Source organism: Bombina bombina, chromosome 2 (genome assembly GCF_027579735.1).
Source record: "Bombina bombina isolate aBomBom1 chromosome 2, aBomBom1.pri, whole genome shotgun sequence".
Taxonomy (NCBI): domain Eukaryota; kingdom Metazoa; phylum Chordata; class Amphibia; order Anura; family Bombinatoridae; genus Bombina; species Bombina bombina.
In genome coordinates, this window is record NC_069500.1 from 367,038,759 (window position 1) to 367,063,673 (window position 24,915).

The following is a 24,915-nucleotide window of genomic DNA, read 5'->3' on the forward strand; positions in this document are numbered from 1 at the left end:
AGTACCCTGCCGTGCCCAGGAAGGCTAGGACCTGAGTCTTAGTGATGGGGGTGGGCCAATTGGCGACAGCTTCTATTTTGGCCGGCTCTGGTCGCTGCTTTCCACACCCCACCCGGTGACCCAGGTACTGTACCTCGGCCATCCCAAAGTGGCATTTTTCTGGCTTCAGAGTCAGGCCAGCAGCCCGGATCTGATCCAGAACCATTCCCACATGAGCTAAGTGGTCCTCCCAGGACTCACTGTGGATCGCTATGTCGTCCAGGTAGGCGCAAGCAAAACTCTGGAAGCCATCCAGGAGCCTATCCACCAAGCGCTGGAATGTAGCTGGGGCATTCTTCATCCCAAACGGCATTACCCTAAACTGATATAAGCCGAATGGGGTGACGAATGCCGACTTGGGGATAGCCTCCGGGGCCAGGGGAATCTGCCAGTAACCTTTGCAGAGGTCAATAGTGGTCAGGTAATTTCCCCTGGCTATACGATCGAGTAGCTCGTCTACCCTGGGCATAGGGTAAGCGTCCGTCACGGTATTTTCATTGAGCCTCCGATAGTCTACGCAGAACCGGGTGGTCCCATCTTTCTTGGGCACCAAGACAACTGGGGAGGCCCAGGGACTATCGGAGGGCTCAATTACCCTGAGCTGGAGCATCTCATCGATCTCCTTCTTCATTCCTGTCCTAACTGCTTCGGGGATTCGGTACGGAGCCTGGCGCAAGGGAGCTTGTCCCGGAGTATCTACCTGGTGGGTGGTTAAAGTAGTGTACCCTGGCTTCGGGGAGAAGGTGAGGTGTTTGGACTGGAGGAGTTGGTTGAGCTGCTCCCTTTCAGTGGGGCTAAGTCGGTCCCCTATCTGAACCTGCGCCACTATACCTGTGGGGAGGCTCTTTTCTAATAGGTCTGGAATGGGTAAACTGTCGGGGTCTTCCTGAGGGGAACAACATACGGCCGTCACGTTCTCTGGTCGCTCAAAATATTCCTTGAGCATGTTTACATGGAATGTCTTTCTAAGATTGTTGTCGTGGCAGCTAGCTATCACATAAGTGGTGTCTCCCCTTTTCTCTACGATCTGGTAGGGACCCTGCCAGGACGCCTGCAATTTGTCTGTCTTCACCGGCTTAAGTACTAACACCTTTTGTCCTATGGTGAAGATTCTCTTTCGGGCCCCCCGATCGTACCATACTTTCTGTCTTCTCTGGGCCAACTGGAGATTAGCCCGCACGGATTTGGCTAATTGCTCCATTCGGTCCCTGAGTTCCAGCACGTATGGCACAATTGGGACACCGTCAGCCTCCATCTCTCCCTCCCAGTGCTCCCGGATCAGGTTTAGGGGTCCCCGTACCTTTCTTCCGTAGAGCAACTCGAAGGGAGAGAACCCTGTCGTTTCCTGGGGCACCTCCCGATAAGCAAATAGGAGGTGCGGCAGGAAGCGTTCCCAGTCTCGGTATTCCTGAGTGAACGTCTTGAGCATTTGCTTGAGGGTCCCATTGAACCTCTCACACAGCCCGTTCGTCTGGGGGTGGTATGGGGAGCTCAGGAGGGACTTAATTTTGCAAACCTGCCAGAGTTGTTGGGTCAATTCAGCCGTAAATTGGGTGCCTCGGTCGGATAGGATTTCTTTTGGAAATCCTACCCGGGAGAACACCTGTACTAGTGTATTCGCTACCGTATCCGCTTGTATGTTGGATAGGGCGACAGCCTCTGGGTACCTGGTAGCGTAGTCCACTACGGTAAGAATGTATCGCTTACCGGAGGGACTAGGGGTAGCCAGTGGTCCCACTAGGTCAATAGCAACCCGGCTGAAGGGTTCCTCTACAATGGGCATATTTACTAGCTGGGCTTTAGGGTGATCGCCTCGCCTTCCTACTCGTTGACACACATCGCAGGTGTTACAGTAAGTTCTAACGTCAGCGTGCACCCCTGGCCAAAAGAACGTGTGAGTAATGCGGTGTAGGGTACGGGTAACGGCTAGGTGGCCTGCTAAGGGGATGTCGTGGCCTATTTTGAGGATTTCTTGACGGTATTTGTGGGGCACTACCAGCTGTCGCCTACGCTGTCCCCTTTTCTCTGTCCAGCGGTATAGTTTCCCTTTTTCCCATAAGAATGTTTCGTTATCTGCCCCGCCCCCTCCGGTCTCTGCTCGTTCCCGGTACTTTTGTAAGGTCGGGTCAGTCTTAGACTCTGCCTCGAAAGCATCTGGGGTGTCCCAGGGTATGGGGCCTAACCTGTCAGGCAAGGTCGGGGTAGGTCTTACCTGTGTCTCCCGCACTGGTGAGAGCTCTCGCTCCGTCCGGGCTTGGGCCCGTGTAGTCACTGGGTCCGCCTCGTTGTTGCATACTGGAGCATAGGCAGAAGTCATGGGGCCCAAATCGTTGCCCAGTAGTACTTCGGCAGGTAAATTATCCATTAGGCCCACGTTCACAGCCCCCTTTCCCGCTCCCCAATCAAGATGCACTTTAGCTGTTGGAATTTTGTACACATCCCCCCCCGCCACTCTAACGGCCACAGTCTGTCCGGATCGCTTGTGCTCTGGCACCAAATGACTCTGTACCAGCGTGATAGTAGCCCCTGTGTCTCGCAATCCCTCAGTAGATCGCCCCTCGAGCCATACCCTCTGCCGATGGTGCTGGCGGTTATCTGAGGCAGCATATACAGGGTCTGCCTCGTGAAGCGGCCCCACATATCCCTCCATAGGGGCCTCTTGGTTAACACAGAGGGCCCGGGCCGGACGATAGGACCCAGAGGGGTAATTGTAATTCCTGGGTGTCTGGTGCGTATTAAGGGGGCAGCTAGCCATGAAATGCCCTGGTTGCTTGCATCGGTGGCAAGTCGGTCTGGGACGCTCAGAGCTGTTATTCGGTGGTCCTGAGTGTCGGACAGGCCCTGTGGGCACCGGGGCTCGGAATTCAGCACGAGGGGGTGCACGGTAAACCTCTCTGGGTTCGACCCGTGCTGGAGCTCGGTAGTTCATGGGTTCATGAAGACGGGAGTCATAATGTTCATCGGCCAATTTGGCTGCTTCTTCTAAGGTAGAAGGCCGCCTGTCTCGCAGCCATTCCTTCCCTTGCTGTTCCATGCCATTATAAAAATGTTCTAAGAGAAACAATTGTAAAATTTCCTCCCCAGTCACCGCTTTACTTCCGCTCAGCCAGTGATTTGCCGCTCTCCGCATTCGGTGCGCCCATTCCATATGGGTATCGTTAGGCTTCTTTTCCGTGCCCCGAAACTGTCGGCGATACGTGTCCGGAGTTACAGCGTACCGTTGCAACAGTGTCTCCTTAACTAGCTCATACTGTGTCACTTCCTCAGCACCCAGAGTACGAAAGGCTTCCAGGGCTCGCCCGGATAGTTTCCCAGACAATATCGTGGGCCACTCTCTGTTGGGAATCTGGTGCAGGGCACATTGCCTTTCGAAGTCCGCCAAATATTCATCAATCCCTGTCTCGCTCTCTAGGAAGGGTCGAAATGCCGCATAGGGTATCTTGGGCCTCCCAGCATTTTCGACAGGGATGATTACCTGCGGGACTTCAGCATTGCGGTGTGCGTTCGCTAGGTTGAGTTCGTGGGCTCGAGTCTCTCGTATATCCTCGTCCGCCTCCGCCATCAACTGCTGTACCAATTCCATGGAGGGGTTCGGCCCGTATAATGAGAGCCTTTCCCGAACAATCCTGGTTTTTTCGTCACTAATCGTGGTCGGTGTTTCCGCCATTGTGAAGCTCTGATCCAGTTCGGTCAATTCTGCGATCAGCTCTCTCCTCGGCCGGTTGCTGGCGTACCCCCCTCTGCTTTCAAGTAAATCCTTTAGGGTTGTACGCTTCAATTTTTCGTAAGCGCTCTCCATCCGTTCTGTAACTCTCCTAGGAAATCCAGGAAAATCCCGCCGCTGCCGCCAAATGTTACGGTTACCCTTAGTCTCGCTGAGAAATGGACCGCTTAGTAGCCTGGATCCCTATTGCTAAAGAGGGGAGAAGCTGCTTTCCATAGTATTCTATATGAGTCTCGCAAATATAGAATAATCTCCCTTAGCTGCAGTACAGCTAGGATACCCTTCTGCCCACAAAAACGAGTCAACGCTGCGATTGAGGGTCAAACAAGAACTCAGGACTGGGATGCCCAGCCTGCTTTTTATTAAGGTTACATGCACACAGGGCACTCCCAGGGGGAGAGGGGGGGAAGCACAAAATCCCCCATCACACATTTAGATAGAGAGCACTGTCCTTTGACAGGCCACAATAGGATTACAGTACTTAAGATAACAAGTTTACAAGTTCATCTTATCAATTAGCAGTCTGGCTCCAGAGGTGATTAGACAATAGTTTCTAAAAGCTGAAAAAAAAAGAGTTAACTCTTTATGAAATGATACTTGTTACGGTTTTCTTGGAGCCCTTCTTAGGCGCTGGCTTGCTGGTTCAGGCATTGCTGCTGGGAAATAAGCTCTTCACAACAAAATAACTAATGCTTCTGTAACAGTCACTAACAGGAATATCAATCAGGAGATTGTTGTTCCATCCTTGTGCCCAAATCCTTCTTCGAGGAAGGAACGTCTTTTGCACAATCTGGATGTAGTTCGTGCCCTTAAATTTTATTTACAGGCAACTAAAGATTTTCGACAAACGTCTTCCCTGTTTGTCGTTTACTCTGGTCAGAGGAGAGGTCAAAAAGCTTCTGCTACCTCTCTCTCTTTTTGGCTTCGTAGCATAATTCGTTTAGCTTATGAGACTGCTGGACAGCAGCCTCCTGAAAGAATTACAGCTCATTCCACTAGAGCTGTGGCTTCCACTTGGGCCTTTAAGAATGAGGCCTCTGTTGAACAGATTTGCAAGGCTGCAACTTGGTCTTCGCTTCATACTTTTTCCAAATTTTACAAATTTGACACTTTTGCTTCCTCGGAGGCTATTTTTGGGAGAAAGGTTCTTCAGGCAGTGGTTCCTTCTGTATAAAGAGCCTGCCTATCCCTCCCGTCATCCGTGTACTTTTGCTTTGGTATTGGTATCCCACAAGTAATGATGACCCGTGGACTGATCACACTTAACAGAAGAAAACATAATTTATGCTTACCTGATAAATTCCTTTCTTCTGTAGTGTGATCAGTCCACGGCCCGCCCTGTTTTTTTAAGGCAGGTAAATATTTTTTAAATTATACTCCAGTCACCACTACACCCTTGGCTTCTCCTTTCTCGTTGGTCCTTGGTCGAATGACTGGAGGTGACGTAGAGGGGAGGAGCTATATAGCAACTCTGCTGGGTGAATCCTCTTGCACTTCCTGTAGGGGAGCAGTTAATATCCCACAAGTAATGATGACCCGTGGACTGATCACACTACAGAAGAAAGGAATTTATCAGGTAAGCATAAATTATGTTTTTAGACAGTTCAATTTGGCAAAGGCCCTTTCCTGTGTCAGCATTATCGTTCCTCTGTGCACAAAGCAAGTTCTATGAGGACATGGTGAGTTTAATGTGAAAGTACTTGAGTGCTGTACACAGAGCTCAGCCCCATTAAACCACTTTTGAATTGTAATGCTGATTGTGAGCAAGACCTTCCTGTCCAATATCCGTGCTTGAGCTCACAAATACTCTTTTAGCTGAAGCACAAAGTGCTAAAGACACTTTTGGGTGTAATGGTCAGGTGTCCCCATACTTTTGTGTATATTCTGTACCTGTAAAAATTGACTTTTATGCCTTTTTAAAAAAAATAATTCAAACAACCCAGTTGCTGTTTTTACTTGGGCAGAGGATATGTACTCTTTTCTGACTTTTATCTAAAATCCCAGGAGCAACAGGATTCTCTAATCTGCTCAGCATTGTTTGTGTACAGAGCAGTTTATTACTATAGGTATTTGTTCTTTTGAAAGAGGATTTAGGAATAAAAAATGACTTAAATACATTTAATTCACATCCTCAGTTGGTTTCTTACTTGAGAAAATGTCCTCTCTTGTGACTTATTTATTTTATACAATATAATTGAAACCGTGTATTATACTATAAACCTATTATACACCTTCTCTTTATTTGTAGCTTATTACCCCCTAATTTGTCAAGCATCATAAACCATTATCTATGGCACTTTATTTTAGTACGCAGTTTCAAGACACACATTTTGCTCATATTGATGTGTATTTTCTCATTTCTGTTCCCAGGAGCAGCTGCAAAAGATTGAAAATGAGCTCAGTGAGGTGATTAAGAATAAGGAAAAACTGAAAAAAAACCTCTTGGACCTGACCGAGTATACAAACATGCTGCGGGTGACCCAGAGTTTTGTTCAGAAGATGAGTGAGGTACTGATCTATGTTTATCAGTAATGACTAAACTTGTATTAAAAAAGGACATTCCCATCTTACAAATAAGGAAGAAATAGTGCTGGATTATAGCCCCAACTACATAACAATCCGCCTGGCATCCAGAGGGCAGGTGATCACTGTTTCTAATGGCAGGCAAGATCCTTCCCCCCCCAAAATGACATAATCTCATCTTCTTATGTTAATTCATAACAATTGTTAAAAATATTTCACAGTACTTTTTTGTCGTGTTAATTTTGATATTGTAATTCTAGAAATGAAATCTACTTTTTTTTCTTTTGAATAAATTATTTTAATTTTATATATTTTTATAGAAACTACGAACTCATAAAATCACAGAAACACGCTGTGCGTTGTAGGCTACAGTTGGCATTTTGTAGATACAGATATCATAGTACATATCAACATTTCTAATGTACTTCTGTTAGTAAGTTTCCTTCCTGCCGTACCCAGGTAGTCTTACGAGTGCATATGTCTTGAGCACTATATGCCTGCAGTATATTTATAACAGAGCTATACAATGTGATATACAGATTTCATAAAAATGGCAATCGCCTACTTAATGTTTGTACTATATGCCTGTGACTCTGAAGTAGGCCCGATCCCTAAAGGCAGCATACATGACACATATAAAAAAACTTTTATTATATTGAGAAGTACACTCAAATTAGAAGCATCGAGGCCTAGGCAATCACCTTTCTACCGTTTTACCTTTAGTATGCTCTGGTTTATAGATTTGAACTTTTCACCCCTTTATTTTAGCTCAGTGGGGCTAGTGACTACCGTTTTGAAAGGGGTTCCCATGTTTAGGTGGCAGCTGACCATGGCAACAAAGATCACATGATAGTCATAGGCTTATGTAATAATATAAATGGGCTGTGGTATTCCCTCTATTGATCTCAGCTGTCATAATACTGTCAAATACCTCATAGAACTGGTCCATTTTTCAGGGGGGGTCTAACTGAAGGGTTATAACCCCCCTCACAGTAGCTATGTATTATAAAACCCCTCATTTGAAAGAGTAGATTTCCCATCATTAAAATAAAGGTTTTCGTGTCATTTATAGCTGTTAAAGGGACAGTCTAGTCAACATTAAACTTTTATGATTCAGATAGGGCATGCAATTTTAAACAATTTTCCAATTTATTTTTATTCTCAAATTTTGCTCTTTTGGTATTCATTGTTAAAAGTTAAGCTAGGTAGGCACTTAGGCTGATTTCTAAACCATTGAAGGCCTCCTCTTATCTCAGTGCATTTTGAAAAATTTTCACAGTTAGACAGTGCTAGTTCATGTGTGTCTTATAACATTGTGTTCAGTCCTGTTGAGTTATTTGGGAGTCAGAACTGATTCTATTCTATGTAGAATGCTTTTTCTGGGGCAACTATTTTTTTGTTTTTTTTGTTTTTTTTACGTTTTAGTATGTAATTAAGTTTGGTCTAACTCAATAGAAATGTACTACTGTATTTTTATTTTTGTAAAACTAAAAACTGCTTTAGCACATAAATATGAAATTGATCAACTGTGAAGAGCTTGTACTGACATTAATGGGACAGAAAGGTCAGAATTGAAATGTGCATAGGTGAATTTTAACAATCATTTTTGCAAAGAACTTAAATTAGCAAATGTGCCTCTAGTTAGTTATTACTGTTTGAGTGACATAAGCACATATGCTGTGAGGGCCCTGCACCAATCAGAGAGCTGGCAGCAGTGTGTATGGTAAGTGTGAAGACTTAATTTGTGTCATATAAACCACTGCTGACTCTCTGAAAAGGTGTGCACGAGGCACTCATAGCATATGTTCATATAATAACTTTTACAAGAAGCATGTTTGCTTATGAAAGTATATAGCAGAATGCTTCTATTTAACATTTTAAATGCACCCTTGCACATTTCATTGTTAATATTTCTATCCCTTTAAACTCAATTTGAATCACATAACGTTTTTGCCAAAGACACAGAGGAGGACATCCTTAATTTTTGTAAAATATTTATTGGGATTATTTTACAGTTAGACTCTCAAGCTTACTATCTAAAAGAGATACATACAGAAGTTAAGGGAGAGAAAAAAAAGAAGTAATAGAGACATCTTATCCCCTTCACTACTTGGACTTTCAGAGAAGAACTTTCCCAAATTATCAGATTTTTTAGCATTTTTGCTATCACTCCATTTAAGCAGAAATAGAGCCTTGTTTTTTTTTTAAATTTACCTGTCAAAACAATATAAATAGAGAGAGAGAGAGAGAGAGAGATATAAAAAAAAATAGACAACCCAAGGTATTGATCTAGGCCTATTATAGTATATTTCATGCCACCATTTCCCTGCCAAATGAGATCGTATAAAAAAAATAAAATTAATCAAACTTTGGGTTTCTCACTGAAATTATTTACATACCGCATATGGCTTTGCTATTGCTTTTTGTTAATTAGAAGGCTGCTAATTGCAGCTGTGCATTACACTACTATTATTCCTGGCAGCGAAGGGGTAAATCAGGTACCTTGTATGGTTAATTTTAGCTTTAGTGTAGAGATTAAAGGGACAGTCTAGTTAAAATTAAATTTTCATGATTCAGATAGGGCATGCAATTTTAAACAACTTTCCAATTGACTTTTATCATTAAATTTGCTTTGTTCCCTTTGTGGTATTTTTGAAAAGCTAAACCTAGGTATGCTCAAACTGATTTCTAAACCGTTGAAAACCGCCTCTTAGCTCAGAGCATTTTGAAAAAAAATTTCCCCACAGTTAGGCATTACTAGTTCATGTGTGTCATATAGATAACATTGTGCTCACTCCCGTGGAGGTATTTAGGAGTCTGCACTGATTGGCTAAACTGCCTGTCTGTCAAATGCACTGAGATAAGGGGGCAGTCTACAGAGGCTTGGATACAAGGTAATCACAAAGGTAAAACATACTTCTACATTAATATAACTGTGTTGGTTATGCAAAACTGGGGAATGGATAATAAAGGGATTAACTATCTTTTTAAAAAATAACATTTCTGGTGTAGACTGTCCCTTTTTTAAAGGGACAGTCTACACCAGAATTTTTATTGTTTTAAAAGATAGATAATCCCTTTATTACCCATTTCTCAGTTTTGCATAACCAACACAGTTATAATAATATACTTTTAACCTCTGTGATTATCTTGTATCTAAGCCTCTGCAAACTGCCCCTTTTTTCAGTTCTTTTGACAGACTTGCAGTCTAGCCAAACAGTGCCTGCTCCCAGATTACTTCACGTGCACGAGCATAGTGTTATCTATATGAAATATGTGAACTAACACCCTCTAGTGGTGAAAAACTGTTAAAATGCAATCTGAAAGAAATTAGCATATAAACCTCCTAGGTTAAGCTTTCAACTAAGAATACCAAGAGAACAAAGCAAAATTGATGATAAAAGTAAATTGGAAAATTGTTTAAAATTACATGCTCTATCTGAATCATGAAAGTTTATTTTGGCCTAGACTGTCCCTTTAAGGCAATTTTTTTTTAATATTTTCTGTAGTTTAGGATCCCCCTTACCCTTTAACCTCCCTGATCCCTCCCAAACAGCTCTCTAACCCTGCACCCTCTAAACAGTGCCACCATCTTAGGTACTGGCAGCTGTCAGTACCTAAAAAAAAATAAATATATATTTCTCCATTGGTGTGTCCGGTCCACTGCGTCATCCTTACTTGTGGGAATAAGAGAACTTCAGTTGGGGGGAACAGTTTGAAGACTTTTCTGCTCAAGGTATGACTAGTCCATTTTCTAACAAGACTTAAGCTAGAAGACTGTCATTTTCCCTCTTTGGGATCGGTAAGCCATTTTCTTAGACTCATAACAGAATGAAGGCTTATTAATGGGCTATACACTGGTTGACACTATTGTGGGCTAAATCGATTGCTTTATTCGATATTTATATGTGGTTTGAAGTGTTTTAAAACTTGAGAATACTTTAGTAACGTTTTTAAGCGCCAGGCATTCGTTTAGACACCTTCCCAGTCATCATCCTCTCCTTCTGTGTCAACACCAGTTATGCCCGCGCAGGCGACACCTAGTACATCTAGCGCGCCAATGCTTGTTACTATGCAACAATTAACGGCAGTAATGGATAATTCTATAGCTAATATTTTATCCAAAATGCCAGCATATCAAAGAAAGCGTGATTGCTCAGTTTTAAATACAGCGGATGAGCAAGAGTGCGCTGACGACAATTTATCTGTCATACCCTCACACCAGTCAGAATTGGCAGTGAGGGAGGGTCTGTCGGAGGGAGAAATTTCTGATTCTGGAAAAATTTCTCAACAGGCAGAACCTGATGTTGTGACATTTAAATTTAAGTTAGAACATCTCCGCGCCCTGCTTAAGGAGGTACTAACTACTCTGGACGATTGTGACTCTTTGGTCATTCCAGAAAAATTGTGCAAAATGGACAAATTCCTAGAGGTCCCTGTGCACCCTGATGCCTTTCTGATACCCAAAAGGGTGGCGGACATAGTGACCAAGGAGTGGGAGAAACCAGGCATACCTTTTTGTTCTACCTCCTATATTTAAGAAAATGTTCCCCATTGTAGACCCTAGGAGAGATGCATGGCAAACAGTCCCTAAGGTTGAGGGGGCAGTTTCTACTTTGGCCAAACGCACGACTATTCCCATCGAGGACAGTTGTGCTTTCAAAGATCCTATGGATAAAAAGTTGGAGGGTTTGCTTAAAAAAGATATTTGTTCAGCAAGGTTTCCTCCTCCAACCAATTTCGTGCATTATTCCTGTCACAACGGCGGCGTGTTTTTGGTTCGAAGAACTAGAAAATTCGCTCAATAAGGAGACTCCATATGAGGAGGTCATGGACAGAATTCATGCACTTAAGTTAGCTAATTCCTTTATTTTAGATGCCGCTTTGCAATTGGCGAAGTTAGCGGCGAAAAATTCAGGTTTTGCAATTGTGGCGCGCAGAGCGCTCTGGCTAAAGTCTTGGTCGGCGGATGTGTCTTCCAAGACAAAACTGCTTAATATTCCTTTCAAAGGTAAGACCCTTTTTGGGCCAGAATTGAAGGAAATTATTTCAGACATCACTGGGGGAAAGGGCCATGCCCTCCCACAGGATAGGCCCTTTAAGGCTAAGAATAAATCTAATTTTCGTTCCTTTCGCAACTTCAGGAATGGTCCGTCTCCTAACTCTGCGGCCTCTAGACAAGAGGGTAACGCTTCCCAGGCCAAGCCAGCATGGAAACCAATGCAAGGCTGGAACAAGGGTAAACAGGCCAAGAAACCTGCTGCTGCTACCAAGACAGCATGAAGTGGTAGCCCCCGATCCGGGACCGGATCTAGTAGGGGGCAGACTTTCTCTCTTTGCTCAGGCTTGGGCAAGAGATGTTCTGGGTCCCTGGGCACTAGAAATAGTCTCTCAGGGTTATCTTCTAGAATTCAAGGAACTCCCTCCAAGGGGAAGGTTCCACATGTCTCGCTTATCTTCAGACCAGATAAAGAGACAGGCATTCTTACATTGCGTAGGAGATCTGTTAAAAATGGGAGTGATACACCCAGTTCCAACAGTGGAACAAGGTCAGGGGTTTTACTCAAACCTGTTTGTAGTTCCCAAAAAAGAGTGAACTTTCAGACCAATTCTGGATTTAAAAATTCTAAACAAATTCCTCAGAGTTCCATCGTTCAAAATGGAAACCATTCGAACGATTTTACCAACAATCCAGGAGGGTCAATATATGACTACCGTGGATTTAAAGGATGCGTACCTACATATTCCTATCCACAAAGATCATCATCAGTTCCTAAGGTTCGCCTTTCTGGACAAACATTACCAGTTCGTGGCTCTTCCATTCGGTCTAGCCACTGCTCCCAGAATTTTCACAAAGGTGCTAGGGTCCCTTCTAGCGGTTCTAAGGCCGAGGGGCATTGCAGTGGCACCTTACCTAGACGACATCCTAATCCATGCGTCGTCCCTTTCCAGATCAAGGGATCATACAGACATTGTATTAGCTTTTCTCAGGTCTCACGGGTGGAAGGTGAACGTGGAAAAGAGTTCCCTGTCCCCGTCTACAAGAGTTCCCTTTCTGGGAACAATAATAGATTCTGTAGAAATGAAGATTTTTCTGACAGAGGTCAGAAAATCAAAGCTTCTAAAGGCTTGTCAAGCTCTTCAATCTATTCCTCAACCTTCCATAGCTCAGTGCATGGAAGTAATAGGTCTAATGGTTGCAGCAATGGACGTGGTTCCTTTTGCTCGAATTCATCTAAGACCCTGTGCATGCTCAGACAGTGGAATGGTTATTATGCAGACTTGTCTCCCCAGATTCAAGTAGACCAGTTAACCAGAGACTCACTCCGTCATTGGGTGACTCAGGATCACCTGTCTCAGGGAATGAGTTTCCGCAGACCAGAGTGGGTCATTGTCACGACCGACGCCAGTCTAGTAGGCTGGGGCGCGGTCTGGGACTCCCTGAAAGCTCAGGGTCTATGGTCTTGGGAAGAGTCTCTTCTCCCGATAAACATCCTGGAACTGAGAGCGATATTCAATGCGCTCAGAGCTTGGCCTCAACTAGCGAAGGCCGGATTCATAAGATTTCAGGAGTAGACAACTGGGAGGCGGATTATTTGAGTCGTCAGACTTTCCATCCGGGGGAGTGGGAACTTCACCCGGAGGTCTTTGCCCAGTTAACTCAATTATGGGGCATTCCAGACATGGATCTGATGGCGTCTCGACAGAACTTCAAGGTTCCTTGCTACGGGTCCAGATCCAGGGATCCCAAGGCGACTCTAGTGTATGCATTAGTAGCGCCTTGGTTGTTCAACCTAGCTTATGCGTTTCCACCGTTTCCTCTCCTTCCCAGGCTCGTAGCCAGGATCAAACAGGAGAAGGCCTCTGTGATTCTGATAGCTCCTGCATGGCCACGCAGGACTTGGTATGCAGACCTGGTGAATATGTCATCGGCTCCACCATGGAAGCTACCTTTTGAGACAGGATCTTCTAGTACAAGGTCCATTCGAACATCCAAACCTAGTTTCTCTGCAGCTGACTGCTTGGAAATTGAACGCTTGATTTTATCCAAGCGTGGGTTTTCAGATTCAGTGATAGATACTCTGGTCCAAGCCAGAAAACCTGTGACTAGGAACATTTACCATAAAATATGGAAAAAATATATCTGTTGGTGTGAATCCAAGGGATTCTGGAGTAAAATTAAAATTCCTAGGATTCTTTCCTTTCTCCAAGAGGGTTTGGATAAAGGGTTGTCAGCGAGTTCGCTAAAAGGACAGATTTCTGCTTTATCTGTTTTGTTACACAGACGCCTGGCAGCTGTGCCAGATGTTCAAGCTTTTGTACAGGCTTTAGTCAGAATCAAGCCTGTTTACAGACCCATGACTCCTCCTTGGAGTCTAAATGTAGTTCTTTCAGTTCTTCAAGGGGTTCCGTTTGAACCTTTACATTCCATAGATATCAAGTTACTATCTTGGAAAGTTCTGTTTTTGGTTGCTATTTCTTCTGCTAGAAGAGTTTCTGAATTATCTGCTTTGCAGTGTGATTCACCCTATCTGGTGTTCCATTTAGATAAGGTCATTTTGCGTACCAAGCCTGGTTTTCTTCCAAATGTTGTTTCCAACAAGAATATTAACCAGGAAATAGTTGTTCCTTCTTTGCGTCCGAATCCAGTTTCAAAGAAGGAACGTTTGTTACACAATTTAGACGTGGTCCGTGCTTTAAAGTTCTATTTAGACGCAACAAAGGACTTCAGACAAACTTCATCTTTGTTTGTCGTTTACTCTGGTAAGAGGAGAGGTCAAAAAGCTACTGCTACCTCTCTTTCTTTCTGGCTGAAAAGCATCATCCGATTGGCTTATGAGACTGCCTGACGGCAGCCTCCTTAACGAATCACAGCTCACTCTACTAGGGCTGTGGCTTCCACCTGGGCCTTCAAGAACGCGGCTTCTGTTGATCAGATATGTAAGGCAGCAACTTGGTCTTCTCTGCACACTTTTGCCAAATTCTACAAATTCGATACTTATGCTTCTTCGGAGGCTATTTTTGGGAGAAAGGTTTTGCAAGCCGTGGTGCCTTCCGTTTAGGTAACCTGATTTGCTCCCTCCCTTCATCCGTGTCCTAAAGCTTTGGTATTGGTTCCCACAAGTAAGGATGACGCCGTGGACCGGACACACCAATGTTGGAGAAAACAGAATTTATGCTTACCTGATAAATTTCTTTCTCCAATGGTGTGTCCGGTCCACGGCCCGCCCTGGTTCTTTAATCAGGGTTGAAAAATTTCTTTCTCTATACACTACAGTCACCACGGCACCCTATAGTTTCTCCTTTTTTCTCCTAACCGTCGGTTGAATGACTGGGGGGCGGAGCCAGAGGGGGGCTATATGGGCAGCTTTTGCTGTGCTCTTTGCCATTTCCTGTTGGGGAAGAGAATATTCCCACAAGTAAGGATGACGCCGTGGACCGGACACACCGTTGGAGAAAGAAATTTATCAGGTAAGCATAAATTCTGTTATTTATATACATTTTTTAACAACTTTTTTTTTTTTCTTTTCTGTAGGGTAGTGGTCCCCCACCCAACATTTTTCTTGTTGCGCAGATCTCATCCCTCTCCCTTTATTTATTCTTTTTTTGTATTGTATGTTCCTTCCCACTCCTACCCGGATTCCCTCCCACCGGTAGCTGCAGATGATCATTACAGACGGTGTCTGTAACAATCTGGCATCTGACTGCATATGGAACTGGAGCATGAATCACACTCTGGTTCCATATGCAGGCAGATGCCTGGAGCTCAGGAACTCCAGCTCTTGGTTGTAACATAATACCTAAGACTGCTGCCTACGGAGCTTGATAGATAGGCCCCAAGGAGTTCCTTATGGTGCAGTTCTAAAAAAGTCTTGCAGACGAACGGTGAGGACTTAATGAGAGATGAGGATAGAAGTAGGTCTTTGGCAGAGTGGAGGGGCTGGCTGGGGAGTATTTATAGACAAGGGCAGAGATCTAGGAGGGTGCAGTGTTGGTTACGGCTTTGTATGTTAGGGTCAAGAGGCTAAGGGAAGCCACTGGCAAAGAGGTGCAGCAGATTAATATATAATCTGTATTTAATGTTAGTGTTAAATATGTACCCCTGATGTAGGTTGCCTCCTATGACAGCAACTGTCTTAATTTCAGCATGAAACGTCTCCACAGAGTTCTTATGAGGAATTCCCTACCTTAGAGAAAGAATCCTTGATGGACTATACTTGTATGCAGAGACTTGGCGCTAAACTGGGGTGAGTAATTCAACTTCTGTATCTAGTGAGGATGATTACTGAGGTTCATAAATAAGGAATTTAATACAGGTGCTGAGTTTGGGTATCTCAACTTGATAACCTTTCTGGGAAAATATTTTTGCTTGGAAATGGAAGAACATGACTAAAAGCGTTTGTATAAAATGTCAGCTGAATGCCACTAGTGTGTGTGTGTTTCTTTCTTTTTTAGACCATTGAGAGTTAATGAGAGAAGTGAGGTCATTCAGGTAGTTTTACATTTAGAAGGTCTATTATTAATTTACATATACCAAAGTATGACACTAGGCTACACTCTATGTAAATGCAACCTTTCTTAAAGTTCTCCTGGTCTCATCAAATTTCTTTTTTTTCCCCATTTTGCAATTTGTCAATGCTCTTCAGCTTTGCAAAAGCAGGATCATTAGCAAACAAATTTACTTTGTCGTACGCTAGATTGATCTCTTCCTTAATTTATTCTAATTTCTTTTCACAATTAATATAATTTATAACATTTAAACTTCTACATTTCTGTCTGTTTCTAAGCCACTATAGAAAGCCTCTTAATCACAATTTTTTAATTTGTTTTTCACAACAGGATACTGCTAGTTCATGTGGGCCATATAGATATAACATTGTGCTCATGCCTGTGGGTTCTGCACAACACAACTAAAATGCATGTCAATAGATAATAAAGTCATGTGATCAGGGGGCCGTCAAAAGAATCTTAGATACAAGGTTATCACAGAGGTTAAAAGTATGTTAATATAACCATGTTGACTCTGCAAAAAAAATTTGAGTTGATTGTCCCTTTTAACTTTTTTTTTTTATCATATTACGGAGTGCACGCTAATAACTTTTTTTTTTTTTGTCTAGAATTTTTGTTTAGATTTATGCTGACCTAGTGATATCCATTTTTCTAACACAAAGGGCCACAAATAAATATTTTAGATGCTTTAATGGCTATTTATATACAGTGTGTGTGTGTATGTATATATATATATATATATATATATATATATATATATATATATATATATATATATATATATATATATATATATATATATATATATATATATATATATATATATATATATATATAAAACAGATTTAGGCAATCTGCTGTTCCTTCCAGAGGGACACTTCCGTTTTCGCCACCTTTTATATACCCAACCATCAGAGGTCTCAAAAGCATGCACCATTAGTTACCCTTGTTAAGTTCTAGGGGCACAAATGCTATTGAACACAAGTTGTTTTTTTCCTAGGGATGCAAAAATGAATGCATGGGCATTTGGCCCAGGGAACGCCAATCGACCATCCCTTTAACCTACAGCCTATCAGAAAGTGCTGCAGAGGATTGTCTAACAGTTGCATATATCTTTGTTAGCCCAGCGTTTAAACCCAGCCAGCCTACGGTGAAATTCATTCACCATTTTACATTGACTAGTACAGAAAATTGTTGTGAGGTTGTGGCAGACTTTGTTTACATAATGTCATGATAAAAACCTATAACAAGATTCAATGTGCTTATAACCTAAAATATTTCAGGTCACAAAATGTTAAGGTTTAATTATTAGGCGACATTTTATTACTATACTGTTGTTTAGGGTTTGACATTAATCAGCTTACACCTGTATGTCCAATATTATTGATACTGGCTTATTCCTATTTGGTATTTGATACATTTTGTGTACAGCAGTGTTAGCATATGCCGCCATATAGTTGTAACGTCTGTTCTGTTTACATTTCATAGGTATACTTTTTTTTTTTTTTTTTACCTGAGTAGACTCCTTTGACTTTGATAGATTTGAAGTACAGCTAAAATCAATACTATCCAATCTGAAAAAGTAATTTAGAGAATCATGTGTTTTACAGTGTGCTTATTTAAAGGGAACTTTCTTATTTGGCTATTAGCAGACTATACAGTATGCACAGCCTAAATTTGCCCGTCTCTCTGCAGCTTTATATCTGGATTGGTTCACCACACCAAGCTGGAATCCTTCCAGAGAATGCTGTGGAGGGTGTGCAAGGGATACACCATTCTTACTTATGTGGAGCTGGAGGAGCGTCTAGAGGACCCGGACACTGTGAGTGAAATTCTCATTCTGATTTGCTGCTTTTTATTTGTTTTTCCTATGTTGGCCTTTGCACAGTGTTTCTTTATCTAAATAACATGGGGCTGTGGGACTGCCCCAGACTAAATAACTACTGGGTAGAAAACCTTACGCACATCAGTAGAATAATAGGGGTAATCTTACCTAATGATCCCAAAACACTACTCTTCCTGTCACTGCCCAAAGTTGAAAACAGGGCACACTATGCTATGATGCTCATTATGCAGAATAGCACCAACATTTTAATTACAAAACACTGGAAATCCCCTGTAGCCCCAACTGTAGCAGAATGGGGACAACAGGTTGATGCATTGATACTTAGAAAGATATAACCATATCCAGCACGAGACCTTAGACATACATGAAAACATGCTAGAAGCTTGGACACAAAATAGAGGGGATCTCTTAATTTGTGAATTAACAGAGCCAATAACGAGTGGGGCATGCAGACAGGCAGGAGAAGCAGACTTGGCGTCCTACACTTACAGATTTGTGAGGGTTAGGAAGGAAAGGGTTAACAGATACTACTCATAACTACAGAGTAAGGGAACAGAATACAGTGCCCAACTGGGAAGGGGAGAAGGCAATCCACCATCCACCAAAGGCTGGAGACTTGACCAGCACCTCATTACATCTATCAGTTCGGCTGAGGATAGTTAATCTCATAAGATTGGAACACTCAGCCACTATTTAGGTTTGTTATCTATATGGACACTAGATTTCAAATTGAAAAGAAATTGTTAAGAGCTATGTTAATCTACCAGTGCTAGTAACGGTTTCAAGAGCAATGTTAATCGACAATGTAAATTGTATGTAAATTGTTCATGACTTTCTTTGTCTTTTGTACAGCTTGATGTATGGAACTGTTCTCTGTACCTTTTTTTTATTTTTTTCAGACAATAAAGCATTTGAAAAAAATAAATAAAAATAAATAACATGGGGCCTTGAATATATTTTTTTTATTGTATTTATTTGTTTATATAAAAAACACCAGTAGCGCAGTAGATGCTGAATTAAAATTGCCTAGATTCTCAAAAAAACAACTGAATTGCAACAATATCTGCATGCAAAACCAAAGGTTTTAAACGATAACTTTGATTGGCAAAACTGCACATTGCTCTTTAAAACACTGGTGATGGTTTATATTATTTCTTTTTCAAGATACGATGAGTCCATGGATTTTATCCTTGTGGGATTATGCCTCCTGGTCAGCAGGAGGAGGCAAGGAGCACCACAGCAGAGCTGTATAAATAGCTCCTCCCTTCTCTCCCAACCCAGTCATTCTCTTTGCCTGTGTTAGTTATATAGGAGATGGCAAAATGAGGTGTTAGTAAAGATTCTTCAATCAAGTGTTTATTATTTTTTAAAGTGGTGCCACTGAGTGCTACTTTGTGCTAGGGTGTAGCCTAGACCAGATCAGTCTCTTCAGTAAAAAGAGAAGCATTTGGTGGCTTTAAAGCAATAGGCATTGGTGGGACATAATTCTCACTGCGCCTCCTATACATGTTGCTGCCCTAAATACAGATAGCCTAAGCACGTTTAACTCAGGCTTATCTTATTCCACGGGGCTATGGGAGGGAGAGGACCTCTGAAAACCTGATGGCTTGCCATGCTGTCGCACAGCTTTTGAGGTAAGTGCTGACTTTTTATTCTGGGTCATTGACATAGATCTCAGAAGTGGAGCACTGTACTTAATGGTAAGAACTACTGCATTTTAAAGGAGGGACCTTTCCGACAGTATATTCTTAGCAGGGGCTACAGGAATACGGACAGCTGCGACTTTTGTTATTATACTCATTGAACTGTTATGGATGAGATCGTTTACACAACATTGGGATGTGCTGTGGTAAAAATGACAGAAACAGTAGACAAACTTGTCCCCATGTTTTCTGACGGCTCCGTTGGCCTTATAACTTGTTATTAGCATCCGGGAGTTTCAGTTTGATGCGCACTTGATGGCCTAAGGAGCTCGATATTTGCTTTGGGGATCACTCGAGCTGTGGATATTTTGCTTTCAGTGGGGAGTGATACTTTATTCAGATCGATACTGAAGCAGTACCTAAGTTTAGCCCCAAGTTTAGTTTGCAGCAGCCAGTTCCCGGTGGCGTAGTTATTAAATCAATTAATGCTTATGGAGAACGGGAACTGCATGTTATTACCCCCATGATGGGCAGAGCCTTGTGGCCATTTTTAGTATGCTGCGCACTTTGTTCTCTGCTGCTGTTGTCAGTATCGGGAGCCATATGACCGCAAGGGACACTGTTCTATGAGCTGGGCTCTAGACATAGGTGCCATGAGCCAGTAGCTTGTTCTTTTACTCCTGGTCATTTAGTAACAATGGCGACCGGGAGGGGCTGCTGACACGCCCATGAGGGGCAGAGTTATGTGTGTATAATTGCGCATCCTACCTCCATTAGATACCGGAGGGTAGAGCGTTTCACACAGCTATATCACGCTCTAGATATTCTGTGCGACATATGGCTGGTAACAAGCAACAGTATCACACATTGTATATAAACTCTCCTGTTTTTGTATGGAACTTAGGTTATGTTGCTATAAACATGCAGCTCTACGTGTACATTTTCTTATATAGAATGTCAGTAGTTGATCTGTTGCTTGGGTGCTGCAGTATTTCCTTTTTGCAAACAAGAAAATTAATTCTTTCAGCTTTATTTTTAAAGAGACAGTAGCACATATAAAATAACGTTCTTTTTCTGTTGTTAAGAGACAGGAACATTTTTATTTGATGCCTTTCAGCTGTTTAATGTATTTGCTGTTTAATGTTTTGTACTTATAAGTGCACACACAAAGTGTGTTTTCTGGCTCCCATGCGGTACTCTGCGGTTCCTTGCATATGGAATTGTGGGCACAAGACATGGTTGATTTATGTACATCGCAGTGGCTATTTCATGCAAAGCCAGCCGGTGTAACCTAATGGGCCGCACAGCTGCCTCACTTGTCAAAGATTGAATGCTCTCCATTTAGAAGGTTCTAATTGGATGATATAAGAGAATGTAAAGTGATAGTAACAGTTTTACTGTGTAAGCTTTATTTACAGGTTTACGGCTGTTTATTTGTTACTTCATCCTTTGTGACGTAGGATGGTACACAACAACACAGAAATTAGCTACTTTTAGATTTAAAGAGACAGTAACGTTTTGTTCCGTGTACCTTATGAATAAATGAATTTGAGCTGTTTGCCCATTAGTTCATCTTTTGTGACTAAGGATGAATCAAACGCACACAGGAATAGGGTTATTTTTCTAAGAAACAGTATCGTTCCTATGTGAAAACTTGGTTAAAAATTTATTTTTTCTTGTTGCACTACTCCCTCTACGGCGCTGGCAGTTTGGGAGTCTGTTAAAATGGCCACAAAATTCTTCTAACAATTCTATGGCCACATGCAGTGCCCTGCGTTTTCCTTCACCCTACACTAGGGGTTGTGATGCATTCTATATTTTTGCATAATATAAAAGCATAGTAGAGGTGCTGTGCTATTCTGAAAGGTTTCTCCACGTTCCTGAGAATCTTAGTTTCAGATGGAATTGGTACCTTAGGCATTCCCTATATTTACAAGATGGACGTATCAGCTAAGAGGCTGGACGTAATTCCTTAGGGCCAGCATTGGTAGCATAATGGCTAGCTGAACTACCTTGCAAGCAGAAAGTTTGTGGTTTGAATCCAACTACTGCTCCTTGAATGTGCACTCAAACATTGTTTGTTTAAGGGGTAGGTCTCTACGAGAACTTCTATACCCTTAGAGGATAGTCTTTTGGACACCCACCAGGGTATACGATGGCAACCTACTATGTACTTTGATACCGTCACTGGTGTGACGGCGTTTTGGTTTGATACGTTGTCTAAGGCTATTAGTAAGTAGATGTTCTGGATAAAATCCAGGACTGGATACAGTTTTCAATTGACTAATTCCTTTATTTCAATTTCTTCCAGTTATCCAGCGGGAAGCATAGGTGGCTCTCTTCCAGTCCTGGGAACCTTATGGTTAGAGCCTTGTTTTATGGATACGTGTTCTAAGACTAGGATGTTGGTGAACACATACCCTGATGTTGAATCCTAGACGGCATGGAGGACATGCCCCGGTCCGGGATGGATCTTGTAGGGGTTGATTTTCCGTGTTCGCTCATGTTTAGTTTTTGAGCTCAAATAATTTCCTCTCAGGGGCAGTTTCTGCTTTCATAATTGTCTGAGGCTCAGACATAGGTAGGGAAGTTCTTACACTGCGTAGGAGTCCTCTCAGTCCTGGGAGTGGTTGACCCAGTCCTGATACTGGTATTGGATTTAGGGTTACCAGTTGGGTTGTTGTTCCTAAAAAATGGGAATTTTTCAGACCCTGTTGTAAGAAGAGTGTTGTCCTTCAAGATGGAAACTATTAATTTGTTCCATTTTTTGGAAGGTTGACTTATATCACCTGTACAAAGTTCAAGTGCTCTCATGTGCCGTTCATGAGACTCTTCTCCAGTTCTGGGGTTTACCTTTTTTGGGTAAACACTTCCCGTTCGTGGTCCTTCCTTTCGGGCTTTCCTTGGTCCCAAGTTTTTTCGGAGACTCGGGGATCGTTGTTAGCGGTGCTTCAGTTACATGGCTTGGCAATGGCGCCCTATCTAGCTAATATCACTAGTTCAGGGGTCATCCTTACAGCAAGCAAGATTTACACAAACGTGGTGTTCTATCTCCCGTGAGCTCACGGGTGGAAGTAAGTGTTCCTTGGTCCAAAGCACAAGGGTTACTTTCTTGGGAATCATGCTGAATTTCATATCACTGAGGATTTTTCTGACTGAGGTCAGGAAATGAAGGTTATTCTGGTCTAGTCCCTCAGTCCACCTCTCGGCCTTCGGTGACCCAGTGGGTAGAGGTATTCAGGCTGGTGGCGTTGACAACGGACATTAACTGGACAGTTGGCTCGGCATGTTAAGGCACTATGGCTGAGCTCTGTAACAACTTGAGGGTTCATTCCCCGGTGAGGTCCACTCAACCTTTTATCCTTATAAGGTCCATAATCTGTGCAGCGCCTTGTGTCACTTAAATTTTCATTGCTTAGTTCCATTCAGTCCTATGCAGTTTAGCATACTTGGACATTGGAACGGAGATTATGTAAACTTGTCTTCTCAGGTTCCCTTATCTCAGGGAACGTGATTTTGAAGAGTATGGACTCAGGTAGAGTCTGGTCTTTTCATAGACTTCCTGCAACTGAAAGCGAGCTTCGAGGCTCTTCTGGTCTGGCCTCCGTTGGTTTCGGCCCAGTTTCTTTCTCGCTATCTGTCGGTGTTCCTTATCTCTGGGGTGGATTTTTGGGAAGCGGATTTTCTGAAGGGTCAGAATTTCATCCAGGTGAGTGGGAACTCCATACGGGAGTTTTCTCCATCCTGATTGTCTACTGGCGTCGGCCGGAGTTGGTTCTCATGGCATTTTGTCAGACTGCCTGATTTTTGAGATGCAGGTCTAGGTTCGGGGCCTCTAGTCCAAGCTGATAACTGCCTTGGCAGTTATTCAGTCCTTCGGTCTAGCATGTCTATATTTGCTGGGTCAAATAGGCGTAGGATTTGGTATCAGATCTGGTGAATGTCATCTATACATTCTTGGATACTACTGTTGCGGAGGGGCCTTTTATTCAGGGTCCCTTCTTTCACCCAAGTCTAGTATTCTCTGGCTATTTGCTTGGAGATTGGACGCTTGATCCTGTTCAAGCGAGGTGTCTTAAATTTCGTCATAGTTACCTTAATTCAGGCTTGTAAGCCTGTCATTAGAATGGTTTCCCATAAGATGAGGCTTAAAGGTCTTTCTGGTGTGAATCCAGGGTTCCTCATGGAGGCAAGACAGGATTCCCAGGATTTTGTTTTTCCTTAAGGGTTTTATTTCGGAGAGTTCCTTCTAGGGTCAGATCTCTGTTTTATCTACTTTGGTACAACAGTGTTTGGCAGCTGTCCCAGGTGTTCATTCCTTTTGTCAGGCTCGGATTAGAGTCCCGCCTGTGTTTTCTCCAATTGCTCCTCCGTGGAGTTTGAATTTAAAGATTCTCTAAGGGGTTCTGTTGAACCTATGCATTCCATTGATATTAAGTTGTTATCTTGGAAACCTTTATTTTTTGTTGTCATTTCTTCTGCTCAAAGAGTGTGTGAGTTTTCGGCATTACCATATAAATTCGCCTTGCCTTGTTTTTCTTTGGCTAGGGTGTTGTTATTATGACCTATACTTGGTTTTCTTCCTCAGGTTATTTCTGTGGAGAAAATGAATTAGGAAATTGTTGTTCCTTTCTTGTGTCCCAATCCTTCTTCTGAGAAGGAGCGTCTATTACATTCTTTGGACATAGTCCGTGCTTTGAAGTTCTACTTTTAGGCGACTAAGGATTTTCGCCATTCATTTTCATTATTTGTTGTTTTTCTGGAACACGTAGGGGTCAGAAAGCTACGGCTACCTCTCTTTCTTTTTGGCTGCAGAGTATCATCCGCTTTGCATATGAGACTGCTGAACAGCAGCTTCCTGAATGGATTGCGGCTCATTCCACTAGGGCTGTGGCTTCCTCATGGACATTCGAAGATGATGCTTCTGTTGAACAGATTTGCAAGGCTATGACTTGGTCGTCTCTTCGCATTTTTTCCATATTTAACAACTTTGATTCTTTTGCCTCCACTGAGGCTGTTTTTGGAAAGATGGTTTTTCAAGCTGCGGTGCCTTTCGTTTAGGTTCCCTGTCTTGTCCCTCCCGTTTCATCGTGTACTATAGCTTTGGTATTGTATCCCACACGTAAGGATGAAATCCATGGACTCATCGTATCTTGAAAAAGAAAAGGAAATTTATGCTTACCTTATAAATTTATTTATTTTTCGATACGATGAGTCCACGGCCCACCCTGTTTTATATTTTTTGTTAAACTTCAGACACCTCTGCACCTTGGTTTTTCCTTTCTCTTACTAACTTCGGTCGAATGACTGGGTTGGGAGGGAAGGGAGGAGCTATTTATAAAGCTCTGCTGTGGTGCTCTTTGCCTCCTCCTTCTGACCAGGAGGCATAATCCCACAAGTAAGGATGACATCCGTGGACTCATCGTATCGAAAAAGAAATAAATTTATCAGGTAAGCATAAATTTCCTTTTTTGGTTGTGGTCAATAATGGCTAGTTGCAAACTGGGGATAGTATGTTGCTGATTCAAGCAGTTAAATTCTGAAACCTATGAATGCTTCAAAACTGCTTGACTTCCAGCCTCTCTAGGGAACGTAGGACCAGCACAATTTTTACAGAAAAAGACAATTAA

The 24,915-nt window shown here is 42.6% G+C and overlaps 1 protein-coding gene across 1 annotated transcript in view; it reads left to right on the plus strand.

Annotated features, from left to right (window-relative positions):
• The window catches only part of ATP6V0A2 (ATPase H+ transporting V0 subunit a2), a 236,702-nt gene that overhangs the window by 16,581 nt on the left and 195,206 nt on the right, over positions 1-24,915 (plus strand). Inside the window, exons 4-6 of the mRNA XM_053701819.1 lie at positions 6,134-6,271; positions 15,434-15,534; positions 17,492-17,618. Of these exons, the coding sequence (XP_053557794.1) occupies positions 6,134-6,271; positions 15,434-15,534; positions 17,492-17,618 (366 nt within the window). The remainder of the gene's footprint in view (positions 1-6,133; positions 6,272-15,433; positions 15,535-17,491; positions 17,619-24,915) is intronic.